Source organism: Oncorhynchus gorbuscha, linkage group LG15, assembly GCF_021184085.1.
Source record: "Oncorhynchus gorbuscha isolate QuinsamMale2020 ecotype Even-year linkage group LG15, OgorEven_v1.0, whole genome shotgun sequence".
Lineage (NCBI taxonomy): Eukaryota > Metazoa > Chordata > Actinopteri > Salmoniformes > Salmonidae > Oncorhynchus > Oncorhynchus gorbuscha.
Window position 1 is genome coordinate 57393349 of NC_060187.1, and position 20347 is coordinate 57413695.

The 20347-nt window shown below is 40.6% G+C and overlaps 1 protein-coding gene and 1 long non-coding RNA gene across 5 annotated transcripts; both read left to right on the forward strand.

Annotated features, from left to right (window-relative positions):
* Positions 1–128: 128 nt before the first annotated feature.
* LOC123997165 lies at positions 129–2189 on the forward strand. The gene is made up of 2 exons (XR_006832096.1): positions 129–358; positions 806–2189. It is a non-coding gene; the product is annotated as an uncharacterized LOC123997165 (long non-coding RNA).
* A 7052-nt stretch (positions 2190–9241) lies between these two features.
* On the forward strand, positions 9242–19361 carry rabac1 (Rab acceptor 1 (prenylated)). 4 transcript variants are annotated; one of them, XM_046299859.1, is made up of 7 exons: positions 9242–9370; positions 9880–10030; positions 10321–10344; positions 10500–10712; positions 10946–11043; positions 16732–16833; positions 18234–19361. In XM_046299859.1, the coding sequence occupies exons 2-7, from the start codon at positions 9915–9917 to the stop codon at positions 18323–18325; spliced, it is 645 nt and encodes a 214-aa protein (XP_046155815.1). In that variant the 5' UTR covers positions 9242–9370; positions 9880–9914; the 3' UTR covers positions 18326–19361. The 4 variants fall into 4 exon arrangements, with proteins under 4 accessions (XP_046155815.1, XP_046155817.1, XP_046155819.1 ...); XM_046299862.1 differs by having other exon boundaries at positions 9321–9370; positions 9936–10030; XM_046299861.1 differs by lacking the exon at positions 10321–10344.
* Positions 19362–20347: the final 986 nt, after the last annotated feature.

Sequence of the window (20347 nt, forward strand, 5' to 3'; positions counted from 1 at the left end):
AATTATTACTCAATCCAATTTCAATTTAATAATACAATTTTCATATCTTATTTCAGTTTATCCCATTTCAGAGTGCACGACGGGACTTTGATTTAGAAACTCGTGAGAGAGAAACACGTGACCGGAAGTAAGAACCTCACTGTTTTGTTTATGTTACTTGGGGTAGCTACTCGACTAGCATTCCTCAAGATGTCAAAAATAGAGTTTCTGAGATTGTTTCTCAACGAAAGATTGACAGCTGCTGCTGATGAGATATTTGGAACAATTGAAAAGACAATTATAGAGTACCAGGAAGAAGTTTCCCGCACGAAAGAGGAGAACAGCCGTCTACGGGGGATGCTAAGGTTACACAAAACAGGTTTGTGACCTTTTTACAACGCTTATGGGCACCAGCAACTTAGTTTTAAACAGCTTTGATATTACTGCATCTAGCTACTACAGATTGATGTGAAGCTCATATCTGCCCTTCTGACTCAAATTGCATTGCCAGCATTGCCCCTTGGATTCTCAAGAACTAATTCAGATAGCTACCTGCATTCTACATGTTTTGTCAGACCCCCAAAAGATGCAGGTTTGCCCGGCCTGCTTCAACTCTGCATGCTCACTATGCTGTAGGTTTTTACAAAAGTAAGAATCAAAAGACAATCTTGTGCATGGGGTGGGAGGACGCATAAGCCATGAGTGGCAGGTGTTCGAATCCCGGCTGTGGTTTGAATCCAGATTTGGCGTGTCTTCGTTTTCTACTTATTACTGCTTATATGCTTTCATCATGTCATTTGATATTTTTTCATCCATTCTCCCCCAGACCCCCAGCCGCTGACTGTCTCTGACGAGGATCTTCCCCCTGAGCAGCAGCACTGTGAGCAGCAGTGGAGCCCTAGTCTGGAACCGGATGGTCCGGAGGCCACACAGATTAAAAAGGAGCAGGAGGAACTCCGGACCAGTCGGAGGGAAGAGCAACTCCAATGGCTAGAGTCTGGTACCAAAGACTTCACATTCAGTCCTGCCTGTTTGAAAAGTAACTATGATCCGATTCAGAACCCAACTCATTCATCACATCTTGACCAAATACAAAGTGAGACAAACAGTGAGAACCCAAGTCAGTCCTCATACCTTCACCAAATAGAAAGCGAGGAAGACGGAGAGAACCCGGCAGCTCAGTCCTCATATCTTTACCAAATACAAAGTCAGGAAAACCGAGAGAAGCCATGGCAATGCCGTGTTTGTGACAAATGTTTCAGCAATATTCATCATCTGAAAGCGCACGTGAGGAGTCACACAGGGGAGAGACCATATAAGTGTCCTATATGTAGAAAATGCTTTATGACAACAAGCGCATTGAATAGGCATCAGACAATTCACACTGATGGAAAGCCGTTTAGGTGTAATTATTGTGGCAAATCCTTCAAATGGATGAACTCCCTTGGAAGGCACATAAGGATTACCCATGAGAGGGAGAATATATGACAGCACCTTGTGTGGGGAAAGGGCAACAGTTGTTATGAAAAAGTTACATCCTGATGCGTTTTATTCTATTTCCATATAATATTATAATATGCCATATGCTATTGCCATATAATTACACTATAACAAAATAGAACACTATGTTATGGTTAATTATAGGGGCGGCAGGGTAGCCTAGTGGTTAGAGCATTGGACTAGTAACCGGAATTTTGCAAGTTCAAATCCCCGAGCTGACAAGGTACAAATCTGTCATTCTGCCCCTGAACAGGCAGTTAACCCACTGTTCCTAGGCCGTCATTGAAAATAAGAATTTGTTCTTAACTGACTTGCCTAGTTAAATAAAGGTAAAATAAATAGGATATCTATGGCTATTTTGTGTGTGTTGTCTTTTACATGTTTGTAACCACTTTCCATTTACATTACATTTACACTTTCCCAGGGACTGCAGATGGAAATATGTCTTGATCAATGTGCGTTGTCTTTGTCATAAAAATCAAATAAGGTCAAGATTTAGAGGCGTATCTTACACCTGTCTGTGCATAAAGATTGTTTTTGTCATGTTCATATGGTGTAATGTCATGTCACATCTGTTTTGACCATTTCCTCCAGTGCTCACAAGATCCAAAACATTTTCCATATGCCTACATTACTGTCCTTTTTTATACCTCAGTGATCTTTCTAATGTGCACACCTGATGGCAAAAAATAAATAATCAACACACCAAATCTGTTGCCATAGTCTTATCCCTACTTAGCTATTTGATGCCATTGAAAAAACATGTTCAATAATTAAAGCATGTAAATAATTCAGTCCGAGAACTAAGGAGATTTGAGACTGATGATTTGAAATGATCTGGCCAGGTTTTGTAACGTTTTGTCACTGCCTACTCATTTTGTGGCACTGTCTCCATGGATTAGGCTACTCTCCACGCACCCAGAGACAGTATCGCACTTCCAAAAAACAGATTGGCTAGTGATACGCATACTTGACCCTCTGGTTGGACCAGAAAACTGTCAATCAACATGGATCTACAAATACGTATGGGGTGAAGTTGGAACATATTCTGACGAATTAATTACGATTTTTGCCGAACTACATTGGACACCTTTCTCTAAATATATCTGGTTAACGTTAGCTCTATTCAGTCTGGGGGTGTGTGTGATTTATCAAAAGTGTAGTGGATATCCCCCCAGCTTTTGTTATCCTTATTAGTCCATTAAATTAATTCATCAACAGCAGGCACAGGCTGATCTTTTTCCCTGCAGTATATTAATAATGTTATGTTTTATTTTCATTTTCTTCAGATTGTGTGGTTAGTTTGCTAGCATTAAACTAATTAGGCAGTTTTAGTGATATCTTCAGGCACGGACTGATATTTTATTTAGGTAGTGTATTTTTTTCTTGAGTGCCTGCTTGCACCAAAGCATCACTGGCTGGTAGCTTGTTACACTAATTTCTGTTTCCCATTCATTACTCATGCACCTCATCCTGCAATTTGGGCAAGGTCCCCCTGCTCAAGCCAGCGCATGTCCAGGCCCATCTGAAGTTTGCTAATGACCATCTGGATGATCCAGAGGAGGAATTGGAGAAGGTAATGTGGTCTGATGAGACAAAAATAGAGCTTTTTGGTCTAAACTCCACTCGCCGTGTTTAGAGGAAGAAGAAGGATGAGTACAGCCCCAAGAAGACCATCCCAACCGTGAAGCATGGAGGTGGAAACATCATTCTTTGGGGATGCTTTTCTGCAAAGGGGACAGGACGACTGCACCGTATTGAGGGGAGGATGGATGGGGCCATGTATCGCGAGATCTTGGCCAACAACCTCCTTCCCTCAGTAAGAGCATTGAAGATGGGTCGTGGCTGGGTCTTCCAGCATGACAACGACCCAAAACACACAGCCAGGGCAACTAAGGAGTGGCTCCCTCCAAATCTTTGGAGGGACTGAAAGTCCGTATTGCCCAGCAACACCCCGAAACCTGAAGGATCTGGAGAAGGTCTATATGGAGGAGTGGGACAAAATCCCTGCTGCAGTGTGTGCAAACCTGGTCAAGAACTACAGGAAACGTATGATCTCTGTAATTGCAAACAAAGGTTTCTGTACCAAATATTAAGTTCTGCTTTTCTAATGCATCAAATACTTATGTCATGTAGTACAATGCAAATTGATTACTTAAAAATCATACAATGTGATTTTCTGGAGTTTTGTTTTAGATTCCGTCTCTCACAGTTGAAGTGTACCTATGATAAAAAATTACAGACCTTTACATGATTTGTAAGTAGGAAAACATGTTAAATCGGCAGTGTATCAAATACTTGTTCTCCTCACTGTACACATAGGTTGGAGTCATTAAAACTCGTTTTTCAACCCCTCCACAAGTTTCTTGTTAACAAACTATATATTTTTGCAAGTCGGTTAGGACATCTACTTCATACATGACACAAGTAATTTTTCCAACAATTGTTTACAGACAGATTATTTCACTTATAATTCACTGTATCACAATTCCAGTGGATCAGAAGTTTACATACACTAAGTTGACTGTGCCTTTAAACAGCTTGGAAAATTCCAGAAAATGATGTCATGGCTTTAGAAGCTTCTGATAGGCTAATTGACATAATCTGAGTCAATTGGAGGTGTACCTGTGGATGTATTTCAAGGCCTACCTTCAAACTCAGTGCCTCTTTGCTTGACATCATGGGAAAATCTAAAGAAATCAACCAAAGCCTCAGGAAAAAAATTGTAGACTTCCACAAATCTGGTTCATCCTTGGGAGCAATTTCCAAATGCCTGAAGGTACCAAGTTAATCTGTACAAACAATAGTACGCAAGTATAAACACCATGGGACCATGCAGCCATCATACCGTTCAGGAAGGAGGCACTTCTGTCTCCTAGAGATGAACATACTTTGGTGCGAAAAGTGCAAATCAATTCCAGAACAACAGCAAAGAACCCTGTGAAGATGCTGGAGGAAACAGGTACAAAAGTATCTATATCCACGCTAAAACAAGTCCTATATATCAACATAACCTGAAAAGCCGCTCAGCAAGGAAGAAGCCACTGCTCCAAAACTGTCATAAAAAAGCCAGACTACGGTTTGCAACTGCACATGGGGACAAAGATCATACTTTATGGAGAAATGTCCTCTGGTCTGATGAAACAAAAATAGAACTGTTTGGCCATAATCCCCATCGTTAGGTTTGGGGGAGGCTTGCAAGATGAAGAACACTATCCCAACTGTGAAGCACAGGGTGACAGCATCATGTTTTGGGGGTGCTTTGCTGCAGGAGGGACTGGTGCACTTCACAAAATACTTGTCATCATGAGGTAGTAAAATTATGGATATATTGAAGCAGCATCTCAAGACATCAGTCAGGAAGTTAAAACTTGGTTGCAAATGGGTCTTCCAAATGGACAATGACCCCAAGCATACTTCCAAAGTTATGGCATAATTGCTTAAGGACAACAAAGTCAAGGTATTGGAGTGGCCATCACAAAGCCCTGACCTCAATCCTATAGAAGGTTTGTGGGCAGAACTGAAAAAGCGTGTGCGAGCAAGGAGGCCTACAAACCTCAGTTACACCAGCTCTGTCAGGAGGAATGGGACGAAATTCACCCAACTTATTGTGGGAAGCTTGTGGAAGGCTACCCAAAACGTTTGACCCAAGTTAAACAATTTATAGGCAATGTTACCAAATACTAATTGAGTGTATGTAAACTTCTGACCCACTGGGAATGTGAAAGCAATAAACGCAAATGCCATGATTACTGTAAATATGTGGTAACCTTTGTATGCTTGCAATGTGCAATGATAGAAAAGTACTGCTTTAGTTCCCAGGCTGAGAACTGCCTGCACATGCTGATAGTCACACAGCCTCAAGGCTGAGATATTAGAGTGAGAAACCAGTGTCTCGACATGTTTTTCTCATCTTAGATACTTTGTATCTAATCAAATGCAACAATGTTAAGGTATGATTGACGGTAGGTTGTTCACACCAACTAAGTATAAATAGTGTTGTCTCATGTTTCGCCACACAGATCTTTACTATAGACTACTGAGGTATTCTGTATGTGAATCTCTTGTCTGCAATTGCATTTTATTACTAAATAGTTTTATACCAAGGTTCCTGTGTCTGTATCATCTATCTGGAAGACTGATTGTTGTAGGAAACTTGCTGTAAATGTACAGCAAGGATGCTGTATTAAGGAAAATCATACTGTAAACTATATTACAGCACCACTGCTTTTAAGCAAATTACAGTATTAAACTGGCCGCTGTGGTGCCAGTCTAATGCTGTAATTTTACAGGGAAAAGTTTTACAAAGTACATTTTATTAAAGAAAATGCCAAAAAGTGCAGGCCTACCCATTGTTAGTTTAAGATAAGAAAATAAAACAGATCAGATTATTTAAAGTGACGCTAGAAACAAGCTGTAAAATACCCTGGAAAGACATGACTCCGATGCACGTGCGATATCATTGTTTAGTTTCTTTGACATTGAGGCTCAGATAAAACCTATAGACTAGGAGACTGCTTGGGAAATAACCTAAAGTCACTATGAATTGATTAATCTATTCACTTTCTGTACACTAGATGTTTACATTGGGTTAATCCATAGAAGAAGAGTAGCCAGACTAGCCAGGGCGTCCACTCCACTCCTGTAGGTAGCGACATTGCACAATGCGTTAAGCCGTGCTGCACACCACTACGCAGGCTTTTGGCACAGCAGATACATATATATCATTGATGAACGGAGTTGTCAACGAAGAGCGTTGTCACTGATTGTTAGCTAGCTAGCACTAGCATTCTGTAAAAATGTCTAAAATACAGATGTTGAGAGTGTATAGCAGTGCAAATGGCATGAAATGTACTCCATGTTCTTGTAAGGTTTGTGGGAGGTCTTTTTGGTACAAGCGTCCCTTTTTTAATCATGTGCGAAGTCATGCACATAGAGGATAAAGAACATCTCTGTGGTGTGTGTGGAAAGCACGTCATAGCTGAGCCTGAGTTTTGTCATGTTTGTGGTAAAATGTTCTCCACGAAGTTCAGGCTGAAAAAGCACACGAGGGTTCACACAGGAGAGAAATATCGCTGGGATGATTGTGGCAGGTGTTTCAGTGATGCCGCCAATTTGATCGGACACAAAAGGACTCACACCGGCGAGAAACCATATTGCTGCTAGGAATGTGGCAAAGGATTCACTCTAAGTGGACATCTGGTTTTGCACAGGAGGAGACATACTGGGGAGAAGCCATATTTGTTCTGTTTGTGGCAAAAGTTTCAGCACCAGATCAAATTATACAGGACACATGAGAATTCACACAGGGGAGAAATCGCACAGCTGCCATGATTGTAGCAAATGTTTCAGCAATGCTGTTAATCTGAGAGCGCACAGGAGGATTCATACATGGGAGAAATCATATTGTTGAGATTGTGGCAAAGGATTTGCTCAGAATGGAAATCTTAAAATGCACATGAAGACAACAGGGAAATAAATATAGGCTAATTGCTGTGTTTGTGAGAAATCTCAGCACTGACCCCTACCAAACTTGAGAATCCAAACAGGAGAGAAATACATCTCTTTCGTGACTGTGGCAAAGCCTTTGCACAGTGGAAATTTGGCAAGGCATAATGAGAATGCACAAAATATCAGAATTCAGCATGCACAACAATATTTCAACAGTTTGTTTACACTGGAGAGAATTGTGATCTGGCTCATCTGAAGATGCTTATGAGTTTTCACACAGTTGTGAGAGACTATACAAGTGTCCAAAAGAAAATGCTTTATCACAAGTGCATTAACTAGGCTTCCAAGTCACATTGAGGAAAAATTTTAGGCCTACATGCAATCCCTGCTGCAAGTGCTTCAAATAGACTCACTAGGAAGGCACATTCACAACAGGGAGAAAACATGGCAGGGCCTTCGGGGAAAGGGCATCAGACAGTGGAATGAGAGGCATATTCTCACTTCCACCAGTAAGAGGAGTGTCACGTTCTTTCAAAATCGAACCCAGAAGCAGACCAGGACAAGGAGAGTAGGAAGAAGGTGAGTATTTATTTACAAGTGAATGTGAATGGGTAGATATATCCAGGTGGCGTAGCGGGCAGCGGTGGTGAGTTGATGGGAGTAAATAGGTGGATCCAATGGGGTAGCGGAATCCTCCGACGACCAGGCGGGAATGGGGTAAATGATCCGGGTGAGTAACTGAAGACAGGACAAACGGAGATAAGTTCAAGGAAAGCAATACGTAAAAAACAACAAAACAAATTCTATCCAACTTGAGGCTGATACTATGGCACAACATACTGTTCATGGCTAACGATCCGGCAGGGAATGGATGTCAGGTCAGAGCTTTTGAAGGGGAGAGGTGATGATCAGGACAGGTGTGCAGATTACTGATGGGATACAGGTGCGGGTGAACATCGATCTCCCAACAAGCTAATTCGCCCGGCAACCAGACAGGGTGCGTTCCAGGACACCGAAAACACACACCAGGACAGAAACACAGGCAAACACAGACTCAGGAAGCGGGATTCGTGACAAGGAGAAGAGGTATAGTACATACACACAAGATCCCGGCTCTTGGATCAACAACATATGACTGAACTAGCTTGAACTTACAGAACATTGTTAGAAGTCCACATGAATATTGCTCATCAGATTGCTGTGTCCCTGCTCATTAGTATGACACGGGACACACATTTGAGCTGCTGTCCTGTATCTGTAAAATGCCTTCTCCAGTAATACATAATGTCTGTTTTTAACACTGTTGTGATGTTGTCTTACTTTTCAAAGTATTTGTTACTTCATGCCTTTCATACCAAAACTATTGTCATACCTCTGAGTTTGATGTCAATTTGCTCGCAAAGAAAATAAATACTTGTCTATTTCAATGTATATGTATTGACAGGTATAAATAATTAGCATACTATGTTCCAGGTGAACTATTAAATGTGCATGGGCTACCATTTGAAATGTGTGCTTCTTATTTCAACCAGAAGCTTAAATATGATAAAATATGAAAATGTATGATCATTTTTACTTCATACATTTTCCAGACATCCAGAAAGTGGCACAGAATAAATAACAGCTATGCAGTAATGGGAAATTATTTGGGTAATTCTTTCCCTGTATTTGATTTACTGTTGATATGTAATAAACATAATTGTGTGGGGAGACACAGACGGATGCATTTCCTTGGGTAACCTATCTATATTTAATTAAGTCGCTTTGTGTCTGTTAGTATAAATTGATCTATTGTAACTAACTATTGATTATATCTTTTTTAAACCTGTTTAACTGCCAGTATCAATTGTCTGCCAGTGTTGATTGTTATGGTTAAAGTTTGACGCAAGACTGGATTTGGATTTGAGGACACATTGATAATGTATCTGTGACACTGTGTGATTATGTAGCAGCTGATGTGACTTCCTACAAGCCACTGGCTGGTGTTTACAGAACATTCAGTGCCGTGTCATTAATATATAAGGACCGTTAGACATGGCATATGCTTCTGTTCTGTAGGTGTTTCCTGTAGTACCGTATTAAACCGGATTGATTTGGATTGGACTTCAACAACGACTGCTCTCCTTTTTGTTCACCTGGACATTCCTGTTACATAATGTTCATTGATAACTCTTCATAAATAGCTACTCCAGTTAAATGGATCATATTTTTCCAGTAATAAATGATTAAAAAGACATGGTCTTGATCAAGTTCACATGAAAAAGTATTCTATCCTGTTTTTGACTTTTAATTTGAAATCCATTATTTATTTCTTTACCGGAAGTTAGACCCAGCATCCAATTTCGTTCCACCGCACATCCGCTGAGCAACAGCACAGCAGAAGTACATTTTTAGTCTTTTTTTGTATTTCTGAGCACAGCAGTAAACATTTTAATCAACTGTGAGTATGCCTTCAAAAATGTGATTTATGTAACTATTTTGTTTGTAGCTATTCGTTTTCATATGCAATGATAGAATAGTGGCTAAACGTAGCAATAATTGATATGAAGGAATGGTGATGTGGCTGTTGTTAAGGCTGCTTCGGCAGGAATCGTTATTTACTATTTAAAAAATGTAAAAAAGCGAGATATTCAAGGTTTCGAGTAATGACAGTGAACAACGTGTGTTAGCTACTTTCTGTGTTTCAGTTATTTATATTCTAACGTTAGCTAACTAAACGATGTGGCAATTGAATTGACTGTGGGCAAGCCCATCAACGATGACAAACATTTTCCATTCCGTAACCCCAGACTTTCCCTACAGTCTCTAGGTTTATCACTGTGCATTATTCATTGGTTACAACAATTGAAAGTGTTGTTTTGCATTGTGTGAGAGGATTTGTTATCACTTGTGAAACAGTGCCATTAACCCTTTCTGTCTATTTTCTGTCACTGCAGTGTTGTATTTTAGCCTACGTCTTTCCTACATCGGCATCAGTTACTCTAATGACATCTGGTGTCCCAAAGGGTGAGAACTGCCTTGTAGACATGGACTCCAAGGCAGGGGATCTCTTCAGTGCTGAGCCAGCCGACGCTGCTGGATCCGGAGGTGTCGTGGGAAAGTGTGTGCTGCTGTTTTTCTAGCTCTATCTGTTAGTTCATCTGTCTAGTACATGGCTTGCCAATCCTCTTCCTGGAGAGCTACAGGGTGTGCAGGCTTTTGTTCCAGCCCAGCACTACCACATCCTGAATCAACTTGATGAGTTGTAAGCACTATGGATCCCTCTGGGATCATGGTTGGTGACGGGTTCCGGTCCAAATTCATTTGATTTACTGTCATTCTTCTGTGGCTATTATTGTGTCTGTAGGACAATTTTGATCTGATTTTGTCTCATATTCTTTCTTAATCTAGCCTACCACTAAAGGAACTAGATGGGTCAGTTTGTCCTTTCCTTGTATTATGCCTGGCTATGATGTGTTGTTGTTCATTCTGTCCACCATCAGTCTCTTGAATTGATGCTATAAAATGATTCCATCTCCCCATACCTCCTGTTTAGTTTTACCACCCTGGCTTTCTGCCTTGCCTCACAGGCTGTGGCTGCCCAAAGGCCTCTCGGCCAGTGTGGCCAAGGAGTGGTTTGATCGTCGCCGTGAGTCAATCCGTCCCTGGGCTGGTTTCGTGGATCATAGGAAGTTCACCAAGCCCCGCAACTTTGGTGAACTGTGCCAGAGGGTGGTGCGCAATTTTGACACCTACAACAGCAACTACACCTTCATCTTCCTCGGCCTCATCCTCTACTGCATGTAAGAGCTGCGGGACAGGAGTTTAAAGACACTGTGGTATTCAGTGAATATTAAAACACGGTACTTACATATTGCATCTAGACAGACTGCTGTCAGCAGCCTGTTTTATTTTCAAATTCAAAATCTCAGTGGTTCGAATGGGCTGAGATCTATGCTGGATTGAGTTGATTTAGAATCTGGGATTATCAAAGAATAACTCTTTCCCTCTTCCAATCTCCCCCTCTCTACCTCAGTATCAGCTCTCCCATGCTGTTGATTGCTTTGGCAGTGTTTGTTGGTGCCTTCTACATCATCCACCTCAAGTCCCTGGAGTCTAAACTGGTCGTCTTTGGTGAGTAAAGCAGTCATGATCTGTGAGATGATTGATATGGAGCAATTTCAGTGCCAACAGAGATTGTAGTTGAATTCCATAATTTTGAATTTGTATTAGAATATTGAGTTTGAATGTAATATATTTTGGAATATGTAATGCACAAATGTAATAATTGTATTCTTGTATTTCATGATTTGACACTGAATTGAATGAATGTTGCGTTGTTTTATTTAATTCAACCTTCAAATTCAATATTTATATATTCAGTTTCAATATGGCAGATTTTGCATTCATTGTCTATGCATCTAGTTCAAACTATCAAGTTGATCAAAGTTTCATATATTCAACTTCTCAGATGCATTCAGATTCAGTTCAGTAAATTCAGATTCAAAAACAGAGACTAACATCCTGGTACTTTGCCAGCCAGGAAAAGTAGAGGAAAGAATCAAATGCTCTCTGTGGTAAACAGAAACTTCTGCCGGTTTCTGAAGCAAATGTGGCATGTTGAATTTATTTTCTTCCTCTGAATTTGGCTCTAGCATCTGAAACGTTTTAGCTGTAACCTATTATGACCCCATTCCTGATAGGTTAGGCTCTCTGAAACATGGACGTGCCTTCTGTTCCCATCTATGATGCCGCACGCAGGACACGTTAGAAGGGAATGTCACAAAAATCTGACCCCCATAAGAATATAGTTGAATAGCCCTGTTGAATAGCCTGGTTAAAGCCCTTCCAAGGAAAGCTTTTCCACTCCCTATTTAATCTTGCTGTTGTGACTGACTGGGTTCGAACCAGGCCTCCTGCATGTAACAAGACTGTTAGCCCACTTAGCTAAAGCCCATAGGGGTGTGTTTAGGAAGCTATCATGTTTTCAAGTCTCCAGCAAGGTTACTCAAAAGAGCCTGGTTCATCGAACCACCCAGGTTACATTTAACACCACTTTGACCTCATACTGAGATCACAGCACCAATAAACAGTGCATTCGGAAAGTATTCAGACCCCTTGACCTTTTCCACATTTTGTTACATTACATCTTTACAGGTGCACCCTGTTTCAATCCATTTTAAAAACATGAAGGATTATAAATGGGAGTCCACCTGTGGTGAATTCAATTGATCAATTGGACATGATTTGGAAAGGCACACACCTGTCTATATAAAGTCCCACAGTTGACAGTGCATGTCAGAGGAGAAAAACAAGCCATGAGGTCGAAGGCACAGATCTGGGGAAGGGTACCATATTACATCTACAGCATTGAAGGTCCCCAAAAACACAGTGGCCTTTATCAATTCTTAAATGGAAGAAGTTTGGAACCACCAATACTCTTCCTAGAGCTGGCTGCCCAGCCAAACGGAGCTATCGGGAGAGATGGGCCTTGACCAGGGAGGTGACCAAGAACCCGATTGTCACGCTGACAGAGCTCCAGAGTTCAATGACCCTAAGCACAGCCAAAACAACGCAGGAATGGCTTCGGGACAAGTCCCTGAATGTCCTTGAGTGACCCAGCCAGAGCCTGGACTTGAACCCGATCAGACATCTGTAGATAAGAATGGGAGAAACTCCAAGCTTGTAGCAAGAAGACTCGAGACTGTAATCATTGCCAAAGGTGCTTCAACAAAGTACTGAGTAAAGGGTCTGAATACTTATTTCAGTTTTTATTTTTAATGGAAATTGTTTTTGCTTTGTCATTTCGGGGTATTGTGTGTAGATTGATCAGGAACATAAACAATTATTTCAGAATAAGGCTATAACATAACAAAATGTGGATAAAGTCAAGGGGTCTGAATATTTTCTGAATGCATTGTAACTGGGTTTGAAATCAGGCCTACTGCACAACAACAACACTTTCAGTAGCAAACAGAAGCAGATGGATCTGTGCAGCCTATTTAATGAGAGTGCAACAGAGTTTGTTTGGAGATCCATGCATGTGATGCGCAACCTTGTCTGAGACCCGAAGACGTGCTTGTTTGACTGATGGGGTTCCAACCCAGGTCTCCTTGTGTGCCAGACTATGCAACTCTCAGACAACTCTCGACTTGTTTTCGTTCATTTCAGTCACACAGGACCCGCACATTAGTTTGTTGAGCTGTTGCATGTTTTGGTTATACAGAGCCATATCCATCATAACGTTAAATTTGCGCATTTTAGAGTGCCACTATTAGGTCAAATATATGATAATTCCCTTTCAGTAAAAAATAAATGACATGTATTGTCAGCCTGTTGTCATGCAAATGACTTCCGGTCTCAAGGTAACTGACCGTTAATGAACAGAAACACGCTGAGCATCTCCAGGCCTCCATGCATACAAGCCGCTGAGGTGCGCCTTTGGAACATCTACATTTTTAAAGTCAAATAAATACATTTTAATATACACCATCACAATAAATCCATTATTTATTTCAGTCAGGTCTTAAGAAACATTACAACACGTTTCTTCTGAAGAAGAACATAATGTGAGTTGGCCTACTATGTCATCTGGCCATGCCTCATGCCATAGTAAGAGGAATATAATGAGAATATAGTTGAACTCAGCTGAATAAAATAGACAGGGTATGTTTCCCATTCCAGAGCGAGTGCGCGTGAGAAGTGACTATGTTTAGCATAAAAGTGAACCTTTGAAAAAGGGTTTAGGTCTATGTTTAGAGTTATTTGGCAACTTTAGTTGTGACCGATACAAACCTTGGAATGTCTTAGAAATCAAAACACATATTGGCTCCATGATGCGACTATAGGCTATTGATGTTTCGAGAAAGTCGCAAAGAAAGCCTGTGCTCTGTTCCTTGCCTCAGGCTGCCACAGCTGTTCTCTCATCAAGTAATCATATTTTCACCCATCAGACTATTCGCAATTTAATCTTGTGTTTACTAATATTTAAAATGTATATTTAGAATGGCACGTTATCAAATGGGCAGGGGCAGGGGGAGAAAACCATGTAATCTGTATGCACTCGAATAGCGAATGGATGCTGCGCGCTTTCCCGCCGGTCCGTTTTTCAGTGATGCCTGGCAGGCTACTTCGGTTTTATAGCGGAGCTGTGCTTAATATGAACTGCTGATAAATACATAGAGGAACACCTTTTACGCATCAACCACTGTTTGAGAAGCATGCTCTCGTTGCGCGACAGATGCTATTCCTCCCGAACTCTGTATGTCATGGGCTCTCCAACCTTGTTACTGCAGCTACCCAGTGCTTAATTTGGGAAACCCAAGTGGAATCTGTTTGGGAACATCGATAATAACATGTTTTCGCAATGGAACATGTATTTCACTAAACTGTTGACAGCCCCTCTGCACCCTCGAAATAAAGGAGAGAGTAGATGGAAACGCATGGTGGTTTAAGGTAATGTCCCGACCCAATTATTTATGAAAATATCAAATACATCCCTATTACTAGGCTATTCAAAATCCAATACAAATTCACTATAATTGCAGTCTACCTGTATGCCTCCTGTACAGTCAATGAACCAACATAATCTCCTAGGGCTATACATTCTCTCCCAGACTCATGGATAGACATTTTGGAGCGTAGCACTCAAAGGCTTGAACAATTACAGTTGAAGTCAGAAGTTTACATACACCTTAGCCAAATACATTTAAACTCAGTATCTCACAATTCCTGACATTTAATCCTAGTAAAAAAGCCCTGTTTTAAGTCAGTTAGTATCACCACTTTATTTTAAGAATGTGAAATATCAGAATAATAGTAGAGATATTCATTTCAGCTTTTATTTCTTTCATCACATTCCCAGTGGGTCAGACGTTTACATGCACTCAATTAGTATTTGGTAACATTGCCTTTTCAATTGTTTTTAACTTGGGTCAAACATTTCGGGTTGCCTTCCACATGCTTCCCACAATAAGTTGGCTGAATTTTGGCCTATTCCTCCTGACAGAGCTGGTGTAACTGAGTCAGGTTTGTTGGCCTCCTTGCCCACACATGCTTTTTCAGTTCTGCCCACAAACTTTCTATAGGGTTGAGGTTAGGGTTTTATGATGGTCACTCCAATACCTTTACTTTGTTGTCCTTAAGCTATTTTGCCACAACTTTGGAAGTATGCTTGGGGTCATTGTCTATTTGGAAGACCCATTTGCGACCAAGCTTTAACTTCTTGACTGATGTCTTGAGATGTTGCTTCATTATGTCCACATAATTTTACTACCTCATGATGCCATCTATTTTGTGAAGTGCACCAGTCCCTCCTGCAGCAAAGCACCCCCACAACATGCCACCCTTGTGCTTCACGGTTGGGATGGTGTTCTTCGGCTTGCAAGCATCCCCCTTTTTCCTCCAAACATAACAATGGTCATTATGGCCAAACAGTTCTATTTTTGTTTCATCAGACCAGAGTACATTTCTCCAAAATGTATGATCTTTGTCCCCATATGCAGTTGTAAACCGTAGTCTGGCTTTTTTATGGTGGTTTTGGAGCAGTGGCTTCTTCCTTGCTGAGCGGCCTTTCAGGTTATGTCGATATAGGTCTCGTTTTACTGTGGATATAGATACTTACATTCCAAAAACTTTTTTTTAAACCCGATTCCTCCAGCATCTTCACAAGGTCCTTCGCTGTTGTTCTGGGATTGATTTGCACTTTTCGCACCAAAGTACATTCATCTATAGGAGACAGAACGCGTCTCCTTCCTGAGTGGTATGACGGCTGCGTGGTCCCATGGTGTTTATACTTGCATACTATTGTTTGTACAGATGAGCGTGGTACCTGTAGGCATTTGGAAATTGCTCCCAAGGATGAACCAGACTTTTGGAGTTTTTTTTTCCTGAGGTCTTGGCTGATTTCTTTTTATTTTCCCATGATGTCAAGCAAAGAGGCACTGAGTTTGAAGGCAAGCCTTGAAATACATCCACAGGTACACCTCCAATTGACTCAAATGTCTATTAGCCTATCAGAAGTTTCTAAAGCCATGACATCGTTTTCTGGAATTTTCCAAGCTGTTTAAAGTCACAGTCAACTTAGTGTATGTAAACTTCTGACCCACTGGAATTGTGATACAGTGAGTTACAAGTGAAATAATCTGTTTGTAAACAATTGTTGGAAAAATTACTTGTGTCATGCATAAAGTAGATGTGCTCACTGACTTGCCAAAACTATAGTTTGTTAAAAATACATTTGTTCAGTGGCTGTAAAACGAGTTTTAATGAATCCAACCTAAGTGTATGTAAACTTCCTATGCATAAGCTCTAATATGCATATGGGTGTTTTGAATTAATCATTGCTTTAGAAGTGCTGTCCATTTTGTTGTGTTAGTCTTTGAAACATCATCCACAATGACCATCTTTTACACTCAGTTTCAACCTGCTGTTAAACCTTTTATAATAGCTTATAGCCAAAATGGTTCAAATGCTAGTGCCAAATTCATAGGAAGGAAATAAATTCAACATGTCACAATGGCTTCGGTTTACCACAGAGATATAATGCAATATCTACCATATTGAAACTTAATATTTAAATATTGAATTTCAATATTCAATTAATTTGAAATGTAATTTTAAAACCGAATGCAATGTTTATTCAATTCAGTTTATTTTAAACAAATTATAAATTGAAAAATCAAAAATTCAAATTCAGTATCCTAATACAAATTCAACATTTATGGAATTTAAATGTAATTTCTGTTGGCACTGAAATCAATCCATCAATTGGGTGTAGGGTGACTTGTATTTGAAATCTGAGTGGTTTTATTTTGCCCACAGGAAAAGAGGTGACCGGACCTCACCAATTGGGTCTGGCTGGGGCGGTCTCTTTACCTGTGTTCTGGTTGGCTGGTGCAGGAGCTGCAGTGTTTTGGGTCCTGGGTAAGTTACAACCCCATCTCGCTCTTTACTTTGCACATCAGACCTGGGATAAATGTAGGCATAGTTCTAGATATGCATTATGGAATGTATTTCAAATGAATCTTTGAAGGAGAAAAAAAATTATTAGGGATGTAACATTCACGGATTTGCATGGCAGCCAAACCGATCCTAATGTAGCTTACATCAGTCAAAAAGAGTCACTAACATGTTTTGCTCATATTACATACTTTCTACCTTCCGAAGGTACCTCATATTTTGTGACAAATGACACATCCTCTCCTTCATTGTCGGACTAAGCATGTAAATGTTTTGACAGCAGTGGAGGCTGCTGAGGGGAGGACGGCTCATATAATGTCTGGAACGGAGCAAGTGGAATGGCTTCAAATTCATTGAAACCATGTGTTTGGTGTATTTGATACCATTCCGCTCCAGCCATTACCACGAACCCGTCCTCCCCAATTAAGGTGCCACCAACCTCCTGTGGTTGACAGTCATTGATTTACAAGTAATTTTGTATGCAAACAACACCAAGAATTCTCAGTAGCCTAGTCAAACTGCGCACTGTGCCCAGCTTTGTTTGCTGACCAACGGGAGGTACCTGATCTTGCTCATCTGCGGGCATCTTCAGTATTCAAATACTACAATGGCTTTCGTGATATTAGGCTTTATATCAGTTGAGTGACAGCCTCTGTAATTTGCTAGATTGTTATCTTTGCGCTTTTGATATTGTGTTTTTTTACCGGAATAAAAGTAAGCTACCGGAGACACAACTCTCGTCTGTCTTTACCTGCTGAACGGAGCTTTACCATAGATTTGACTTTGATTGTTCACGTTCACCATCAGCAATAGTTTTGGTAGTTTTGCTTTAAACAGTCAGTGTATATGGTCATATTTTTTTTACATGTATAGGGTGAAGTTGATCATTTCATAACGAGGAATCACTTTTGCGAGGCACACTGCGGAGAAAAGAAGAATGAATGCCTTCCAAACGGTCAAAACCAGTCGACTTTGAGATGGGGGTGATATCCAAAGTTTTGCGTATACACTGAGTATACAAAACATTAAGAACAGCTGCTCTTTCCATGAATTAGACTGATCAGGGGAATCCAGGTGAAGGCTATGATCCCTTATTGATCTAATTTGTTATCAGTGTAGATGGGTTAAAGAAGGATTTTTGAGCCTTGCGACAATTGAGGCATGGATATTACTTTTTACGAATTTGCGTCCTTAAATTCCCGCCATGGAAAATTGTAAAATGATAGCGATATAGTGCTAAGATTAACCGTTGTGTTTGGTTTCTCAAAATGGAGCCCTAAATGTATGACCTAGGCTTTTACTCTCCTTTTCCCTCAGCCTCTCCTATCTCTTCCATTTGATTGACTGTCTCTCATCTCACTCAGGAGCGACGATGTTTGTGATTGGCTCTCACGCTGCCTTCCGAGAGCTGGAGGGAGGATCGGAAATGGAGGAGCTCTTCATGGAGCCTGTGTGAAGGCATAGCGATAGAGGAATCTTTATATCTGTGCCATTATAGCATCTGGGAGCATTGGCAGTGCCATTGAGGCTACAACCCATAGGGAATCCCCACACGGGTGACTACTTTAAAATGGCAGAAGCATGGTGGAAGCCCTCAATGGTGCTGCCCATGCTAAAGCAGCCTTTTGGCCACTATCTTTCTCTGTGTGAACCCTCAACACTCACCTTTGACCTTTCATAATATAACACAGAATGCTCCTTCTCTTGCCTCTGAAGTGATTTGCTGTTACTGACCCTCTACAACTCTTTTAAAACCACAATAATACTCAATATAATACTCAATTTAGACATATATATGGATTGACTGTCATACACACAGAGTGACTCAGATGTTCATATACCTCAGCTCATACTTCATTCTGTAAGTCTTTTCCAAATGTGACTGATACCTCTCGATTTGTGTTTAATACACATTTCTTCCCGTGAAGTATCAGTCAGCCCTTTGTTTAATGCCTCTGTACCTTCTGTTTAATGTTACCTTGTGGATATCTAATAATAAATCATGTCAACTCAAGACCTGAAATGTTAAAAAGAGCTTTAACATCGCATTCAAAAAAAAAAATCCTATTTAGCTGATGTTGAATTAGTCCACAGTGAGCACATGAGCAACTGGATGAGGCAAATGGCATCAAATCGCCAACGCTTCTCTGACTGGGGAAGAAGTGCCATTTGCAGCTTTACAATGTATTTATCCAACTAGGAGAAATGGTTCTTTTAGACAAATTGCATTTATTTTAAAGCAATGCTTAGTGGATATCCCAGATACCTAATGGTGATAAAGCATCATGTTTAAATCCTACTGTTAGTTGTATGCAGGCATGTGGTGCAGTGTTGTTGGGTCATTTTTCATAATTGATTAGCTCTGCTTTATTACTTTGAGAATTTAAATGTCAATATTATTATTTTTTAACATATTTCATACTTGTCATGCTATTTTTTAAAACATTTTTTTAATGACAATTGGGAAGTGCAATAAACTATCCTACCTGTAAGATATTGTGTTGGGTCCGATTGTGAGTGTGTTTGTGTGAGGACTCAAGTCCAAGCATGAATTCTAAAATATTTGGGTCCCTTTTCCACATATTTATTTGTGGTGATTTAAAACATTACATTAAAGGGTATTATAGGTTGTGTGTATATTCTGTATATACAGTAAAAAGTGGGTGGGGGGGAAGTATTTAGTCAGCCACCAATTGTGCAAGTTCTCCCACTTAAAAAGATGAGAGAGAGGCCTGTAATTTTCAGCATAGGTACACTTCAACTATGACAGACAAAATGAGAGAAAGAAAATCTAGAATATCACATTGTAGGATTTTTAATGAATTTATTTGCAAATTATGGTGGAAAATAAGTATTTAACACAATTGGTGGCTGAGTAAATACTTTTTTTGCCCCACTGTATGTGCCAAAATTGCAAGACTTTGTAGGCCCTTTTGTGTCCTGGATGTGCCGCCCCACAATAGGATGTAGTTTTCCCTACTTTTCCCTTTCTCTCCATGTCCTCCCTGTCCTTCCCTCCCTTTGTGTGACACTTCAGAGACCGCAGTGCTCACCACCTCCCCTTTTCCCCCCTTTATACATGACCCCTGTCCACTGCTCATCAAGACAACACCATGAACAGGTTGCCATGGAGATGACCTTGGAGGTTCACCCATCCACACACTTCCCTCACTGGCATACTGCACACTGCGGCAAAGCCGGGCGATCGATATTCCATTATGTGGAGGGGGAGATGGAGGAGCCACACTGCAGTGAGCTCACTGCATGGACATGTGGGAATTTAGGAGGAGGGCTGTGTGAGAGAGAGCGAGTGTCAGTGATGTAGTGTCAACGCAGTTTATTATACACCTTTTGTGAATAGCATTTACCCACCCATTACGCTTACCTCGTCATCTCAATCAATGCCAAGCGTTTACTCACATTTCTCCTACCCTACTACAATCCCTGTTGTGGAAATCTGCATCACAAATGGCAACTA

Excerpts from the sequence above, each read along its gene's own strand:
- rabac1 (XM_046299859.1), top strand. The coding sequence starts at position 9,915 with ATGACATCTGGTGTCCCAAAGGGTGAGAACTGCCTTGTAGACATGGAC. Across the intron at positions 10,345-10,499 it reads CCACTAAAGGAACTAGATGG|GCTGTGGCTGCCCAAAGGCC; the intron begins GTCAGTTTGTCC and ends CTTGCCTCACAG. Across the intron at positions 16,834-18,233 it reads TGCAGTGTTTTGGGTCCTGG|GAGCGACGATGTTTGTGATT; the intron begins GTAAGTTACAAC and ends CATCTCACTCAG.